General features: G+C 31.0%; 2 protein-coding genes across 2 annotated transcripts in view; both read right to left on the bottom strand.

The window, feature by feature from the left end:
• LOC113789345 (homeobox protein Meis1-like) overlaps window positions 1-16,660 on the bottom strand; it is a 30,116-nt gene extending 13,456 nt beyond the window's left edge. Inside the window, exons 1-7 of the mRNA XM_075821176.1 lie at window positions 16,270-16,660; window positions 15,909-16,174; window positions 15,690-15,831; window positions 15,566-15,616; window positions 15,414-15,464; window positions 14,084-14,413; window positions 1,680-1,821 (exon numbers count right to left, since the gene is read on the bottom strand). Of these exons, the coding sequence (XP_075677291.1) occupies window positions 1,680-1,821; window positions 14,084-14,413; window positions 15,414-15,464; window positions 15,566-15,616; window positions 15,690-15,831; window positions 15,909-16,174; window positions 16,270-16,284 (997 nt within the window). The 5' untranslated portion in view covers window positions 16,285-16,660. The remainder of the gene's footprint in view (window positions 1-1,679; window positions 1,822-14,083; window positions 14,414-15,413; window positions 15,465-15,565; window positions 15,617-15,689; window positions 15,832-15,908; window positions 16,175-16,269) is intronic.
• A 1,148-nt stretch (window positions 16,661-17,808) lies between these two features.
• LOC113798916 (mitochondrial intermembrane space import and assembly protein 40) lies at window positions 17,809-18,431 on the bottom strand. Its single transcript, XM_027349503.2, has one exon. It carries the CDS (start codon window positions 18,325-18,327, stop codon window positions 17,884-17,886), a length of 444 nt encoding a protein of 147 aa, XP_027205304.2. The 5' UTR covers window positions 18,328-18,431; the 3' UTR covers window positions 17,809-17,883.
• Between the last annotated feature and the right edge of the window lie 4 nt (window positions 18,432-18,435).

The following is an 18,435-nucleotide window of genomic DNA, read 5'->3' as shown; positions in this document are numbered from 1 at the left end:
CACGTGCAAATAAATACGTGTTGGTGTTGGTGACACATATTGTGTGTCGATATTGGCGAAAACTACAACAAAATGGGCATATTGGTACTTGCCTATTTGGTTATTTGGAGGGGGAAACTATAGTCTTTTGTTTTCTTCAGGATTAAAGGATTATTTTTCATTTGAATAAAAAAATTTTTTCTGCAGCACAGCTTCGCAAACAGAAACAAATAAACGAATAAAACATTTTTATTTCAGTGATTAGTAGTCATTAAAATTTGTAGTTTTTTCGTTCATTTGGCTGTGAAAAGAGATATTCGACGATATCAACTTGCAAATTACGTTTTGTAGAGATAGAAAAACGATGCGATAAAATAGATAAAACTTAACGAGAGAAAACATTCATTGAATTTCGTTTTATCAGGGGAGAAACAGAAAGGCAGAATTGGCCATCAAATGCAACGATGATGTTGTTGTCAAAGAAAACGAAAACATCATTGAAATGTGTATGTGGCCTTTTTTTTTGCCCAGTAAAGATTAGATTTGGATAAGATTATGGTTGATCATTTTGTTTGAATGTTTGTTTGTTTGTTTGGATGTTGTCAAATTTACACAACATTCATGGTCATTTTATTATTATCATCATCAAAACCAAACTAATCACCAACATTATCATCGAATCAAATGATGAAGAACCATCATCACCAATTCGTGAGTTATGTAAAACGACATCGAAAAAGTTTTCGACCATAAAGATAAAGATAAACAACAACAAGAAGAAGCTGATGTTCAAAACATTTTTATTTGACAAAAAAAATTCCTTCGAAAAGCAAAATTGTCAAGTCATCAATAATGATGATGATAAAATGGAAATAAATTAACGAACGAGCACACTTTTTCTGTCAACACTCACTGATCAACAAGGGCAATCATTATGAGATATGTTTAAGGCATTTTTTCCCCCTCCATTCTTAATGAAATTAGACAAAATCAAAAATGAAATGAATAAACCGTTACAATCGATAAACTGTGTGAAAAAAAATTCTTCTTCACATAGAGAGAGGTAAATCCACCAAAGTTTTAAAAGGAAAATCAATGAAAAACTTGACAACCAACAATTATCATTTTATCGTTTTTAACCCTATCATTATAACAATGAATTAGAAGAGAGAGGGAAGAGAGAGAAATTATTGTTAAAAACGTGTTTAACACTCAATGATGATGACCATTTATACGGGGATTATATACTTTTGTGTGAACCGCCTACAATTTCAATAAAATTGGTTTTTAAATTTGATCAGATTTTAAGTGAGTGAATAAGAGAAAGTAAAGTGAACAACAATGATAATAATGATGGCCACACGCTTGACCATTTCGATGATGATCAAGATGATTATATATCTCATCATCATTTTGTTGTTGTTCAAAAAACAGCTACTCTTTATTTGGAGAGGATGAGGGGGTTCAATCATCATCTTGTTGCTGTTGTTGTCAATTTCGATGACTTTTGATGATGGTTATGATGGTAAATGATAATCGTTTAAACTTGAAAACACAAAAAACACACACACCTACAATTACAATGATCAATTGAACATTGAACATTGATGCCTTGAAGCAAGCAATCTTTATTTGAAGATTTTTGAATTGGATTTTTGAATTGGAAAAACGAAATGGGAAAAAAAAGTGAACAAACTTACCAGCTTCGCTATTATTATCGGTTGATTGTTGTGAACTAGGTTGTTGTGATAATGGTCCAGGTGTTCCAGTTGAACCATTTGGTGACCGAACATCATCATGTAAACCATGTCCATATGAATTAAGTGATTGTGATGGTGGCCGCTATATTTAAAGAAAATAAAGAAAAACGAATTAGTTTTTTGAGCAAAAAAACAAAAAAGAAGTTCAGAAGAAAATGTTCAAAAGTCATTTTTGGTTTGTTTGTTTGGATATATGATTGATTTTGGCTTTTTGGGTGACAGTTTTTCTTTTAATGATCTTATGTTTTAATGGTTTTTTGTTTTTCTTAGCCAAAATCATTGCCTTTTAATTTTGATTATATTCTTAAACAGCCAAAAAGGATTGACAAGGAAAATAAATCCTTACGAAAAAAAATGAACATACAAGGCGTCAACATGGAAAATTCATGTCATTTTCAACAAAAAAAAATAGGCGATAAAATAAACGCCATTCCATTCAATCACCGAAAAACATCATTTCATTTCATTCATTATCATCATCATTTCCACATCATCATTTTCGAGCAGCGAAAAAAAACGACTAATAAAATGGCCAGGTAATAAAGATAATGTTTTCAAATGAACAGAACAGAGAAACCACCTTTTTTTAAAAAAAAAGTGATCTTGGTGATCGATTGTGCTGTATGTTTGGTGGATGTTTTATTTTAACGACCATCAACATGATGATGATCATCAAATCTAACGACGATAATGATGATAATGTTTAAAACGATTAAAACGAACGAATTTTTTCCATCGTTCGAAAAATAAATTCCGCTTTTCTCCATATAAGAGAATGTAATGTTTATTTTGGCCAAAAGTGTATAGGAATTTTTCGTTTTTTTTAGCAAAGGAAAATGCTTTTTGAAAATGAAAATTTCATCAAAATCCTCATCATGGATATGGTGGATGTTTAAGTAAATAAAATGGATTCAAATTCAGATTTGCCATAGGGCAACCATTTTCTGACACTTTTGATCTACAGATAGGTTTTTTTCAAACATAATCTGATTATTTTGTTCGTTTTCGTTTCGTTTTGTTTGGCTATTTAGATCCATGCGACAATTTTTTTCTGGTTATTCTTACGATGAACCGTTGATGTGTAAAGAGTTTTTTTTATTTGGTTTTGGAAACCAAAAATCAATAAGAAAGAACCACTACCCTTTGCCATACCAGAAACTATTTTCTTTATTTTGAAAAAAAAGAAAATTCATCTTTTTTTTACTGCTAGCTATGGATCACCAGGAACCTACAACAGCAAACATTCAATGAGGATCCACTATTATTAAATGTCCACATATTTCTTGCATAACAGTGTATATAATATCCGTCGTCGATCTATATATTTTGTATGCGTGTATCCGATCCAGTTCTATACAAACCAGGAAAAAAGTTATATATAAAATTTTGGTTTGGTTTGAAAAAACCAAACCAACACTAAACTAACGAAAAAAAAGTGTACATTATTTTTCGAACCTATAAAAAAAATTGTCGAAAAATAACCAAAAAAGCATACAAACACACAATGAACCATTGAAAAGAATGAAAATGAAATGAATGAACAACAACGACGACGACGATAATAATAATGACAGCTCATATATTATACAACCATATCAGGCCATCAGCATCATCATTGGTGTGTATGGTGTGTATGCTTCATTTTTTTCCATCGTTTTTTTGGGTTCCAGAAAAAATTTTTTGAACGAAACTTGTGTACTGTGTATGTGTGTGTTTAGATGAAAATAAATTGAAACGAAACGATGGTTTGAAAAAATAGTGAACGCTTGAAAAAGCACGCGCTGATCGTTCATTTCGCAATTCACAATTCGATTCAATTCAATTCCATGACACACCATACACACACACAATGTTTTCGACGACAACAACGAAAACGGACATTGAAAGCAAGCAAAAAACAAGGAGAATAACACCACCAACAACATCCATAGATGGATGGTAAAGGAGAGGACATTTTTTTTTTGCATTCAATTTTTGGTTGGTTGGTTGGTCGCCCGAACTAAACGAACGAGCGAAAAAATGAAAGAAAGAAATTCTGTCAATGTCAGTGACGTGTGTTGTTGTTGGTGCCTCTCTCATTCTCGCCAAATATTTTTTTATATTTTTTTTCATCGTTTTTTGTTGGTCCGAATATCGTTGGATGGATGGATGGTTATTCTCCCCCCATACACACACATACACAGAGTTTCTATAAGGAATATTACGAGGAGAGAAGCACCCACACACACACATTACAAAAAACTATAGCAAGTTGACAGTTTTTTGAATGTTTGGTAAAAAAAGAATAAGTTTTTTGTTTTGTTTGGTTGGTTCATCTGGACATTCATTCGTCTATCATTATGGTTGAATGAATCAAACAAACGAGAAAAAACAACAAAACATGTAACCCTTTTATATCAAGAAAAAAAAACAAAAAGGGGGAAAAAAGAAATGTTTCGGAAATGATCTTTTGAATTTAATTCGATTGAAAAGTGAACTGGGTGAAAGCAAGAACATCACTCATTCATTTTGTGAACAAATGAACGAACCCTGCCTGATTTTGTTTTTTTGATTTTTGATTTCTGACTTTGTTGATTTTTGGATTTCGGGAAATAGAGTGTGTACAGGGAACGAACGTAAAACAGTAAACGTAAAAAACGTAAAAAACATGTCATATAACATGTCATGACACACAGAAACATCGATATTATCGATATCGGATAGGATAGATATCGATACAACATCGAAAGATCAAAACACGAGGAAAATACACACAACCTTAATGTTTTTTCCTTCTTTTTCGTCATTGATACAACAAATGATCATCATCATCAAATGTGAAAACGAATGTAAAAATGAAACAACATTTTTTTTTATCCGACAACAACAACAACAGGATATCAATAACATACATATGACATGTCAACAACAACAACGATGATGATGACTAAAGCCTTATAACAAGCAAATTGGATTTGAATTGATGAATGAAATGTAGTATATGGAAAAAAAACAACAACAACAAGCAAAAACAACAACAACAACAAGCAAATAAACATGTGCCCAATGTCCGGGAATGAAATGAATGAATGAATGAATGGATGAAAAAATCGGAAACAACATTTTCTCGGACAACAACAACAACAATCATCATAATCATAAAATGAATCAGACCAAAAAATTGAATTATTTCATTTTTTTTTCATTTACAGTTTTCTGGAATTAAATTTTGGAAAGAAAAAAAAAGTTTCTTTGGAAATTTTTCCCCAAAAGAATCAAGAAAATGAAAAATTTGTTCAGCCAAGCGAACCATTTGCGTATACGGTTCGGTTTGTTTAGTTCAGCAGAATTTCTTTTTCTTTTTTTTGTTCAAAAATTCTGAACTTTAGAAACAAAGTTCAGAATTTAAGTTCATTTTCAAACCGTTACGGTTATTTGAAAATAACAATGTGATGTTCTCTTTCTTCTTTCCATTCTGATCTAATTATGCGAATGAAGATGATTCAAATTTTGAAAAAATTTTGAAAATTTTTAAACCAAGTTTTGTCTTAACTTTATAATTTTCAATTCATTTAACACGCACGCAGACAGTATGGAAAAGAATATTGAACATCATCTGTGCAACTGAATCATCATCTATTGATGATCAATCCTTATTGAACTAAGTGAAATGAAATGGAATTGATATCATCTCCATTCATTGATTGAATCGAAAATCGAAAATCAAAAAACAACAAAAACAAAACAAAGAAGAATGGGGATGTTATGTCATTGAGAGAGAGAGAGAGAGAGAGAGAGAGAGAGAGAAAGTCATTTTCATTTTAATTAAAGAAATGTTTGCAGCAAAAACAAAAACAAAAACAAGAATAGATGCCATGAGCCAGGATACAAACCAAATATATATTCCTATCTGGTTCAATCAATTAATATCGTTGTTATTCAAAGTAACTAACTAATGTAAGTAAGTAAAACTGAACAACCAAACAAACGACCAATATCGAGAGAGAATGAGAGAAAATTAATGTTAAGTGGTTAGTTGTGTGGAGAGTAGCTTGATTATGGCCATTGAGAGGGACAATGATGATGATGACTACAGAATTAAAATTGAATGTTCATTTCATCAATTCGATTCGTTCAGTCATTGAATCCATTCATTCATTCAATGAATGAATTTTTCTGGCTGAAACTTTTTCATTTCGGAAAAAAATGATACCACCACTCCTCGCACAATAATAACAACAGCAAAAATTATACAAAATTACATTCTCACTCTCTCTAGCTTTTCTTTCTGGAAGATATCACTTTTGACATGTCTTGCTTGCCTGTCAAATGAATGAATGAATGAAAATAAAAATAAAACACCAGATCTCTGTGCATATACCCATACACACACACACACACACACATTATCATATCATCTCGTTTTTATTCATTTGAACAACGAACAACGAACAAAAAACCATTTTCGACATTATTATCATCATCATCATCAGCTGCTTGTCAAATTTTCAGCCAAACATCCAAACTGAACTGAACAACAGAAATAGAAAAAATGAATAGGAAAAACATTGAATGATGCTATTCACAGATCATGACGATGATGATGATGATGATGAGACCACGTGCATTCTTTATTTTCACATTGTTATTATTATTATTATTAATATTCTTTGGAATCTGACTGAATCAACAACACGACAAGAGAGAGAGAGAGAGAGAGAGAGAGAGAGAGAGAGAGAGAGAAAATTTCATTTTCAAAATTCAAAATAATAATAATAAGTGTGCATCATCACCACCATGAAGATGTGTACTAATTACACTGGTGGTAGAAGTAAAAGAAAAGAAACTTTTTCTCCATATGAAAAAAAGGAAAGGAAAAATAAATATCCGAGCTGTCAATTTGAGTTTTTTTTTGTTCGTTTCTTTGTTTTTGTTGTTTTTTCAGTTTTTCTCTTTCTGTTTTCAAAGATTCTTTTTAAACATTTGGTTGGCATGATGATGTGCTGCATACCAATCACAAAAAAAAATGTGGAATAATTCAACTAGATTGGTCGGTTGCCTAGATAGTTTTTCTTTTTTTGGTTTGTTGCCTGCACACAACTAAAAAACGATTCTTGAAAGTTTATTTTTTTTTAAAAATTTTTCAAGCTTCAAGCTTGATGATGAAGATGAAAATGTGTTTATGGCACGCAATCAAAGTATCCCAGTGAGATAGATAGTTCGAGAGAGAAATTGATTATGCGCATAAATTAGGATGATTTTCATAATCAAAATTGGAAAAAAGCAAACCAGCCAGAAACATTCCTTGCAGAAGATCTGACCATCATAATCATCATTAAAGATGGTAAATCTTGTTGAAGAATTTGAAAAAAAGAAAAGAAAAACCATCGATCGATGATTGTTTGATGGTTGGCCAAGAAAAAAAATCGTTAAATCAAAAAATCAATGAACTTTGCTTGATTTCAATCAGCAATTTTAAATTCAGAAAAATTTTTTTTTGTTCGTGATTTGATCATTTGTTTTGTTTAGTTGATGGTGGTGATCTTACATAACCCACCATCACCATCATAGGTGTGTCAAAAATGATTGGCCCATTATGATGATGATCCAGGTGAAGACTGGCCAGGTAAGTAAAAAAAACCAGGCAAGAAACCAGCATGATATACCTAGCCAAATGGTTAAAATCGACTAATTAGACAAAAGAAGAAGACCTTCGTCGTTGTTTCTGGCCAATAAAAACAACGAACAAAATCAATTTGAAAGAAAATCAATTTGAAACAAACCAAAAACAAGATAAAGGTAAAAAAAAATTGAAACAATTTTTCTTGCAAAATTTGAAAAAAACCACATGCATGTATCAAAATGTTTGGCGATTCTCACCCAAACACAAACATACCATTCTTTCTATCAATGAATCTTCAAAGATAGATAAGATAGATAGCAAGAAAGGAGAGCAAGCAAGCAACAAAACCAAGCTAAACTTTAGGAAAAAAAGATATTCAGAAACAGCAGGAGTTTTTTTGTTTTGAAGAAGAAAAAAAAGTTAGTTTTTTTTCGAAAGATATTTCTTCAAAATTGGTCATCGAATATCTTCTTCGTTGTTGATAATTCGCTATGGTCAACCACCACCATCAACCACCAACCGAAGTGAAAAAAATACTTTGGTGGAGGTCCAACCAACGAAACAATCATCATCATCAACTTCGAACCAAAAAAAAATTGACCAAACACCAAAAAAAACTGGGTTCTCAAATGACTTTTTTCACATAGAAGATTGTCATTTTTGATTATTCAAGCACAAGAATCCTATGGTGAATGTATGTAGCAAGTGTAATGGGAAATTTTTCCAAAATGTGACACACACATGTGTTCAATTGGTTTTTTTCTATTCAAGAAAAAAGAAAGAAGAATCTCAGATTACAACATGTGAATGAATCAACGACGTTGACAGGAAACAATTCTCCCTATAAATTTTAAAAAAAAGCAAAAAGCAAAAAACTTTTTCCATTGCTTCATCACCACAATTTCATTTAACACATATGACACACACACAGACGGACACAATATGTGTGTTTTTCAATGAATTTTTCTTCATTCATTTCCGTTTTTAACGGCTAATAATAATCATAATCATTATGTCCGAAAAATGTTTCCGAAAATGAAAAAAAATGTTTCCGAAAATCTGCTTGGCTAGCTGGCCGACTGGCTGGATCATTATCATCATTATCAAATATGGCCAATTTTTTCCAATCAGGAATCAAATCAAATAATTCGTTTTTCGTTTGTTTTGTTTGGTTTTTGAATAGAGTTTGATTTTTTTTTTTTGAAAATTTAGAAAAACGGTTCGTTTGTTTGTCATTTATAGATATTTTGCTGCTGCTGCTATATATAATCACCATAATCGCCTTTAGTTTGGTTTGGTTTTTCAATTCAATTCATTTCATTTTGTTCATTCATTCACAAATCGTTTAGGTGACTTTCGGTTTTCGTTGTTTTGTTTGAATTCTTTTTTTCTCTATTCAAAAAAATTGGACAAATACTGCATGCACAACAGAACACAGTTATTATTGATGATTTTGAAAAAAAAACTTAACGAACCTGAATTGCCTGAATCACATTTTTTGGGTTGTCAGAACAGAAAAATTTGCTTGGGTGAAATTTTTGCTGCTCATTTTGATTGTGAATGAATCAAACAACCGAACAAAAGAAGCAAACAACCACATATTGAACAGAAAGGTGACGGACCATTCTGGCTTATTTCTCATCAAATCTCTCTCATTTCATTTCATTATTGGGTTAGTCCTTTTTATTCAACATTTTTTTTGCTTTGTTTAGCCAGTGATCGACTTTTTCCTCATCAATGAATTTTAACAAAAACAGAAAAACAGGGAAAAAACACGTATTTTGTGTTTGAATAGTGAGAATAGGAAAAACACGCGCACATATTTTCTCTCATTCTATTTATGTTTGTTTGCCAAAGCGTCAAAAATCGTTTGCCGTTTGATGATTGAACTAAAATGAAACTGGCCAAAAAAAGTGAACATCAAACTATGAATCTTATTTTGGAAAATGAACATACAATTACAATGTTTGTTCAAATGCTTATGACGACGATGATGATGATGATGGGTTGGCCTTTGAACAACAACCACACGATAGATATTCTCGATTGGATTTTACACAGGAAAAAAATATTTTGATGAAAAATTGTCATGAATTTATCCTTGTGTAAGATTCGATTCGGTAATCAGAATTTTCTGTCAAATCATTCGATCGATCGATTGATCTGTATTGATCTTTTCAAACATTTCATATTTTGTTTTTGTTTTTTTTCTACATTTCATCATGATTTATCAATAATTTATCGAATGATGATCATGATGATGACCTGTATGAAAAATTTATGGAAAAAAAAATTCACAGAAAAATGTTTTGCCAGAAACTTTTTGAATCCAATTTTGCACAAGGTCAAGGCACAATGGGAAAAAAGAAGACGAAGAAGAAAATCAGTTTATTACGGTTATTTTTTTGTTATTTTCGATTGAGAAAAGAAAATTTGGAAAAAAACAAAATTTGAAAAGAAAAGAAACGCTAAATGCTGGGGAGGTAACTAGCAAAATAAACCAGCAAATCATCCAACCAACCAACCAGTCAAACAAACTTAACACAAAGGGGGGAATGATTATCAAATGTGAATAAGACAATTTAAAACGTCAGTTTTTTTTTTGTTCGTTGTTTGGTTTTGTTTGAATTTGAATTGAATTGGCTTTGAATACAATTTACCCAAGCTAATCCCAATATGACTTGACGACTACACCAGTGTTTAAAAAACTTAAATTTTTATAAATAAAACGTCAAATATAAAGGTCAAACATGTGTTTGGTTGGGTCCAGAGAAAAACCAAAAAAACGAAATTGAGAACAAAAAAACAACCAAAAAAGAGAAAAACGTTTTGGTTTAAGGTTGGGTGTTTTTTTTTTCTGAATACCACCACCATTATCAGCCAAACAATATGATGATGAAAAAGGGGAGAGAGAAGGAGAAATTCCATATAGAAAAAAAAATCAATCGAATATTATGATGGAATTAGCGAACGACAACGGAGAAAAAACGTGAGACACATTGGTGGAACAATATTTTCGTTTTTGGGAACGAACTAAACGAACGAACGAAAAGCTTATTACATTTATTTATTGATTCACAAGTTATGGAACAATATTTCCACAAAGAACAATAAAAACAGAAACAAAACTTTGAAAGATTATTTTGGATTTGTTCAGTGTTTCAAATACTCCGAAACTCATTGAATGTGAATTTTCAATCAATAAGGAACAAAACAAAACAAAAACAAGCTTTTTTTTCTCTCTTACTAAACAAGGAATTATCATTCATAATCGACAATAATCGACTTAGATTAAATGTTTGTTTTTTTTTCTAAATAGATCTTTAATTGTCGTCGAACGGATGGATCCGCGGATACCCAAACAAACAGACAAAAGAAAAATATAGATTTCCAGCCGGGTATTTTTAAATGAAATAAAAATGGTTTTTCTGTTGTTTCCGGAAAACCAAAACAACAAAACGAAAAACAAATTTGCAATCATCATCATCATCAGGATCAATTGGGAAAAATGAATGAATGAATGAATGAATGGTGAATGGCGTGGGTGGCCCTGCTAATAAAAGTTTTTTCTTTTTTTCTTCTCTGAATTGAATTGAAAATTGGAAATTGGAAAATAAATAAAACAAACCATCATCCATAAATCTATCAATTAACAATTTTTTTGTTTTCATTCGTTCGCTAAATTCGTTCCTTTTTTTTCTCATTATTATATGGTGTCTATCTATATATATTGGACAAAATGATATATTTCTGGTTTGAGAACAGTGTTTTTGTTTGTTTTGTTTGTAAAACTCGCAAAACACACACTTAAATAGACTTTTTGGTTGGCTTTACAATCGATATACTAAATGGATGATAAGGAAACTAACAAGCTAACTAAGCAACAGAGAGAGAGAGAGAGAGAGAGAGAGCCACCACAAGTGAGATTTTTTTTTTGCTCGAGTTTTTTTTTTTATGATGGGCCAATAAAATGAAATAAAAATTTTTTTAAACACCATTCAAACCAAGTAGCCAATAATAATAATAATAATAATGATGATGATGATAATTGTGTAATAACAACAAAATAGATAAAAATGATACTTGGGTCAAAATAGTTTGAACTAATAATAATAATAATCGATCGACGATAATTCAGTGTGAATAAGTGTGATTTATTCATTTTTGAATTTGGATTTTCATCAATTTTTGAATGTGGAAAACTTTTTTTCCATCCTCACATCAAAATCCAAGATTTGTTGTTATTTAAGCAGCAGTGTGTACCTGTGTTGTTGTTGTTGTTGTACACACACAGGTAAGGTAAGTATTTTTTCATCATCATCCATGATTGCACTGCATCACACTACAAACAAGTGTTTTTTTTTTTGTTTGTTTCAGGTCGATTCAATCAAACAACAACACAGGTATGTTTCTTTCACCATCATCGTCAAACAGCGAAAAAGAACATGAAAAATCAGTTTTTAAAAGAAGAAAAAAGCTGGCCATCATCTTAAGAATGAAGAAGATAAAACTGATGATGAGGGCCAGTGGTACTTTTTTTCCATTTCTTTCTTCATCATCTTTGGTTATTTCACTGAAAAAAAAATTCGAAGCCAGTGTTGTTTTTGACTTCGGGGCATTCTTTTTCTTTTTTAACAATTCACCACCACCACAGTGGTGGCTAGTTGATCATCATTCAAACTTCATCTTTTTCATCATCTTCTTCGTTGTTGTTTCATGTCGATCTTTGATGATAATTCGTTCCATAGCAAGCATTTCATTTTTTTCCTCAACTAACAAACAGCAAGCAAGCAAGCGAGAAACACCGAGAGAAAACAATTCCTTCCTTCATCTTCATCATCTTTAAGATTTGAGATTTTGTTTCTTGTTCTCTGTGGAAGAAACCAGCATGTGTGAAGTGAAGAAAAAGAAAAAATAATAATTTTCTTCAAGGAAAATATTGAACAAGCAACAAACAACCAACTAAAAAGGAAAACAAAAAAAAATATGAAATAAGCTGCTGTTGCTGCTGCAAGATTTCCAGATTTTTTCAATGTTTCTCGATGAAGACGAAGAAGAAGAAGAAAACAAACGTTTACAATTAATCATTGATCGAATGATTTCAACTTGTTGTTGTTGTTGATGATAATGATGATCGTTTTTTCAAAACAAAACAAAGCAAACTTTCTTTGCTTGTTCATTATCCTTATGACTGATTTTTCAGTTATTCAGAATTCTTAGGGCAAAAAGTTTTGTTACGAAAATTTCAATTGTACCAATAATCTTTCACCCAATCACACTGATTGTTGTTAAGAGAGAGAGAGAGAGAGTTCAGCGTAGCTAAAATCAAATTGAAACTTGTTGATGTTTTTTTTTGCTTTGTTTTTCAATTCCATAAACAAAACAAAAAGCAAGAATTTTTGTTCAATGTTTATTCAATTTTCCAAAAACAAAAACAACCATGGTTATGTGTTTGTGTGTGTGTGTGTGTGTGTGCTATACGCGATAATAAATAAAACCGACAAAGGCAAAAATAAAAAGACCCCAACCAAAAACATCACCAATTTGTACCAAAAATACCGGCGTTGTTGTTTTGGTTTTTTTGATTAGATTGGATTGAAGTGTTTATGGCTTCTCTCTCTCACTCCTCGTCTCTCTGATGATTGGCAATAACAAAAAATTAGGTAAATTTTTTCATTTTAGCTATGCTACCTGCTATACATTACTACCTGTATTTACAAACCATCAATCGAAAAAAAAAGAAAAGAAAACCAGGTTTAAACTCATTTATTATTGTGGATTGTGGATTTTTTGTTATTCAATCAATCAATCAAGTAGGCAATCAAAGAGGTTTTTTCTTTCATTCAATTTTTTTCGTTGTTTGAAAAAAACATTTATCGATCTCTCGAAATTCCTTTAGCTGAAAAGCAAAAACAGGAACAACAAAAACCAAGGTGTGTGTTAATTGTGTGATGTGTTCAGAAAAGCCAAAAAAAAAGAAAAGCAATCAATAGGTCATCAAGAAGAGCACTTGACTTTATCCCCCCTCCATGTGCTTTAATCTAAATTTTTTGGCTTTGGATTTTTCGTTTCTTTTTGCTTACTTGCTTATTTGCGATAAAAAATTCTTTTAATTTAGCCAACATTAACATCAATAACAACAACAAAAAGTATTTTATTAAGAAACCGACAACCGACATCATTTTTATTCAATCATTTTTCTGTTTTCAAGATAAGATTTTTCGTCGATTTTTCTTTCTTGATGCTGATGATGACCTTTTTTTCCATATCCAAAAAATCAAAAGCAAAAAAAAAGTTTGATTTTTTTTGTTTCGGTTTTTAGCAAGATAAAAGCCAGTCAGCCAGCCCAATAACTTGTTATTTGGTTTATGTTGTGTGTGTGTGTTTGTGTTAACCTGCTAAAATGTCTGTAAATACAAGAAGAAACAGAAAATGTTTTTCGTGGCTTTTTGCCATTTGATTCTTTGATTCAACATCATTTCTTTCCATTTATGATGATGATGGTGATAATGATAAAATGCTGTTAGGTTTATTTACGACATTTTAATATATTTTGGTGACATTCTCTCTCTCACACACAACAAAATGTTTGATATTTACAAATCAAACATCGATAACAAACAAACAAAAAACCGAAAAAAATTGGATCATTTGAGGCAATAGAGGTAGTAGGTGTTATATGTTGTTTGTATTATGTGTTTTTGTGTTTTTCCCGAAACAAAACAAACAAACAAAAACTTACCGAATAACAAACTTGATGATCAGGTGTTGATGCACTATCTGAATGATGACCATGATCAGATGAACTACCACCACCATTTCCACCACCATTTCCATTTCCACCACCACCACCACCGCTACAATTTCTTCCACTCATCATACCACCATTTGATGATGATGAACCACCACCAATACCAATACCTGGTGGTCCACCACTACCATTACTTGAACTATTATTATTATCAACAAGATCGGGTTTTGTATCTCGTTCATCGATAACTAAATCGATTGGCATTTTACCCTTTAAACAGCTTATGTAACGTTGACAAAAATTGTCACATAATTCATGTACCTATGAAAAAATAAAGAAAAAGAAAAAAAAATTAGAAAATTATTTACTTAATTACAAAATTCTCGACAAAAAAACAGCTATTAATAACCCAAATCAAATCAAATCGTCAATATCTTCCCCACTAATATCATCATCGAAACATTGAAATTTGATAAACATTTTTTGGCCTATTCGAATGAAAAAAAACGATGCTCGGATGATAAAAAACCTAAACAAACTCCAATTTCAAAGCTTGTTTTTCATCATCATCACCACAAATGCAAAAAAAATAATAAGGAAAAATATTTTTGACACGGATCACAAGTTATCATCATCATCATCTGATCAATTCTTCTTTACTTTTCTCTTCTTGTTTGACCTGATTTGATTCTTGACAGGCCAAGGAAAAAAAATGCATGAATTTTCTGAGAATTTTTTCGAAAATTATAAAGTAAAAATCATCGGATAGTTAAATAAGATCAACCAATATATGTTTGGTGTCGAGAATTGAACAAAAAAAAAAAAAAAATTGTTGCTCGTTTGAGCATCATCATAATAATCATCATACAAAAATGATGAACTGACAAATCAAGTCAACCATACAACCATTGTCGATTCAACAAAAAAAACAAGCCAATTGACAATGAAATGTTAATAATAATAATAAGCCTATAGAGTGATTCAAAACTAGTGATTACCCTATCCATTTATCTCTCTCGATTGATTGACAAGTAAAGTAAAATGGTCCAATGAACCAGAGAGAGATGAAAACACCTAACTACTATTTATAATAAACATTTTTCTTTTTTTGGCGAACAAAAGTTCAAAGGTAAACCTGATCAATTGATCAGGTTTTTTCTTTCTTTTTGTTGTTGAAAATTTAGATTTTCCAATCAACTTAACTTAGTTTTCGATCAATTATTTTGAAGAAAAAAAAGAAGAAGTTTAAAAATCGATTGATTTTGATTTTGATTTGATTTTGAAATTAAAATGTTTTTTTTTTGTTTCAAACGAATCTTACCTTTTCAAGTTCAAGAAGATGGAACCTTAAAACTTGGATTGCTTGTACCATCTATCAAAAATGAATGATTGGAAAAAAATTAGAGAAAGAAAAGTTTTGTTGATTAAAATTTTATTGGTGATAAAGAAAAACATCATGACAAACACACTTACCAAACTATCTAGTTCAGGATTCGGTACATAATATGGTTTTTCTTGACGAATCTTTTTGAAAAAAAACAAACGAGGATAATGATGAGAATATTGAAAAAGTTAAACAACAAAAAATAAAACATACCTGTTTAGCAAATACAGCAATATCTTCATTAAATGATTCTGATGAACAAACATCACCACCGGTAACACCGGGTTCTCTTGGTGTACAGGTGGCCAATTCACATTTTTCAAATATTAATGCCAATAATGGAAATAATGGATGTCTATTTTTTTTTGCAATTGAAATTATTGTTTTTTGTCATTGTCAAATACAAAACAAAACAAACGAAAAAAAACATACCCATAAATAGCATCCTTATCTCTTTTATCTGCCATTTGTCCTAACATTGGACCATTATTTGTCATAATACCATGATGATTATTATTATTATTATTATTATGATAAGAATTGTGCATTGATGATGGTATTATTGATGTTGATGATGATGATGGTGGTGGTGGTGGTGGTTGTGGTGTACCATGATTTAAATGTAGTCCATGACCGGAACCAAATCCAGACATTGATGCATATGGATTTTCCATCGATCCATAAAGCCCATCATCATACTGAAAATTATATCGATTGTATCGATTATCAACGATGGAAAGGATTAGTCAAACGAACACACACAGAGAAAACTTTGTTGTTCAATGTTGCCTACCTTATGGGCCATCATTGGTAACGATTTTTAAATGTTGAATCAACCGAAAAACGAAACAAACAAACAAAAAAACACTGAATTTTATTCAAATTAAGTGATGAAGATTGAAAAAAAACACATTCACTTTGGGAGAATTTTCACCCGAAGAAAGAACAACAAAACACAGCACTTGATTTTTCTTAAGATTGGAATGAAACACGAAACGCACGGACACCCACAGAAATACACTGAATTTGATGAGATCAATAATTATTTTTCACTACTGGAACATCATGGAAAATGAACACACACACGAAAATAACACGTAGAAACACTGAATGAACGGACAGAAAACAACGATTTTTTTAGGAAAAAATATACTTTTGAAACATTTGAAACATTTGATTTTTCACATAAATCGATTAACACTTTACAGAACGTAGTTTTGATGAAAAAAACGATGTTTGTTGATTTACGAAATGTAAAAAAATTCCAACGTTAATCTTCAATAATCAATTTTTCATTTAATACGCAACGTAAATGAAATGAAACTAAATCAATCAAATATCATCATTACATACATACATACACTTAACTTGTGAATGGTGGTTGGAAGATTAACAAACAAACAAACAAAAAACTACAACGACGATTACGATGATGAAGATCTTGAAAGAAACGCATGCTCTATTTCTATCGAAAAAAGAAAGAAGAAATATTTTTTCTGGAATGAAATGAAACAGAACATGAATGATGGCCTGTTTCGTAGTCGTCGTCAATGGTGGTTTGCCATATAATAATCATCATCCTGATGATCATCAACAGCAGCAGTTTAAGATCCGCCTTATTTTCATCGATTGTCCATCCCCTTTTTTTTTTCTTTCATTTGAATTTGATGAATTGAATTGAATTGGAATGAGTATCAGTATGATGATTTTGGTAAAACATTGATGATGATGTGTTATGTATGTATGTGAAATGATGATGATGATGATGATGATGATTAGGTCACGCCTGATGGGCCGTACAATAATTACCAAAAAAACGCCAAAAACTAACAAAACAGACAGACAGGCATCATCATTGGTATATATGTGTGTATCTCATGTGTACTTTGACAATTTTTTTTCTATGTAAATGTTGTTGCTGGATACGGACAAGGATTCCATGCGTAAAAACAAAAAAATCAGCCATGTATGTGCTGTATTGATGACGCCAATGAATGGTGTTTATCGTCATCAACATCATCAATATTGAAAATCAATAAAAGATTAAAAATCGTTGTTGTTTGGGATGTTTTGATGGTCAACTTTTTTTTGTTAGGTCTCTTTTTTTTGGATCATATTCGACAACAACAGGTATCATCCATACAACATTCAATCGTTCAACAATCTTGTGATTATGGATTACCTTGAATGGATTTATACGAAACATTCAGTCATTCATTTTTCTTGATAATTTTTAAAAGCGCCGTAAAGTCTATTTGCAAAAAAAAATTTAAAAATTTTTGGAAATAGTAACGCCATCTTTTGATCGCCATTAAAAAACGATAAACAAAAATTTTTTCAATTTAACATTTCATTTTTTTATTTATTCTACAAAATCAAACAAACAAAAAAATTATTAACAATTTATCTACGTTGATTGTTCGGTTCGATCAATGGTGTCTAGTTGTTGTTGAAGCTGTTCACCATCACCACCACCATTTTGCATAAAATCGGCTGGCTCTGCATTCATAGCAGCATTTTCATTTGCATAAAGATTCGGATATCTAGTCATACAATTATTCATTTCGATAAATTTATCCACACATTCGGAACCTTTTACTTCGTTGGTAGAATAATGAAAACAACTAAATGCTTCACGAAATTCAAAACCACAAGGTCCAGAAGCCATTCCACCTAAACAAGGACAATTAAAATTCAATTCACCATTTGGCATAATCAGACCACGGCTTTGTTCACTTTCAGGTAATTCAGGCAATTTCATACCATCCAATGATGAACGATTATGATCATAATCTTGTTTGGTAATGAAAACGATTCGATCTTTCGGTGATGCTTGTTCACAGGATGACATTTTTTTCGTTTGTTTTGTTTAGCTAATTAGAATGAGAAAATCATGATAAACAAAAATCAATGAAAAAAACAAACATGTGTGTATCATCAACTATTAGATCTACATGCA

Source organism: Dermatophagoides pteronyssinus, unplaced genomic scaffold (assembly GCF_027571235.1).
Source record: "Dermatophagoides pteronyssinus isolate colony J.1.1.1.1 unplaced genomic scaffold, Derpt_VIB-CSIC_2022.12 sq0009, whole genome shotgun sequence".
NCBI classification, from domain to species: Eukaryota; Metazoa; Arthropoda; class Arachnida; order Sarcoptiformes; family Pyroglyphidae; genus Dermatophagoides; species Dermatophagoides pteronyssinus.
Note: the sequence above shows the minus strand (reverse complement) of the source record. Positions and strands in the feature narration are given on the sequence as shown.

What these genes read in the sequence shown, in the direction of transcription:
- LOC113798916 (XM_027349503.2), bottom strand. Translation starts at nt 18,327, where the DNA reads ATGTCATCCTGTGAACAAGCATCACCGAAAGATCGAATCGTTTTCATT.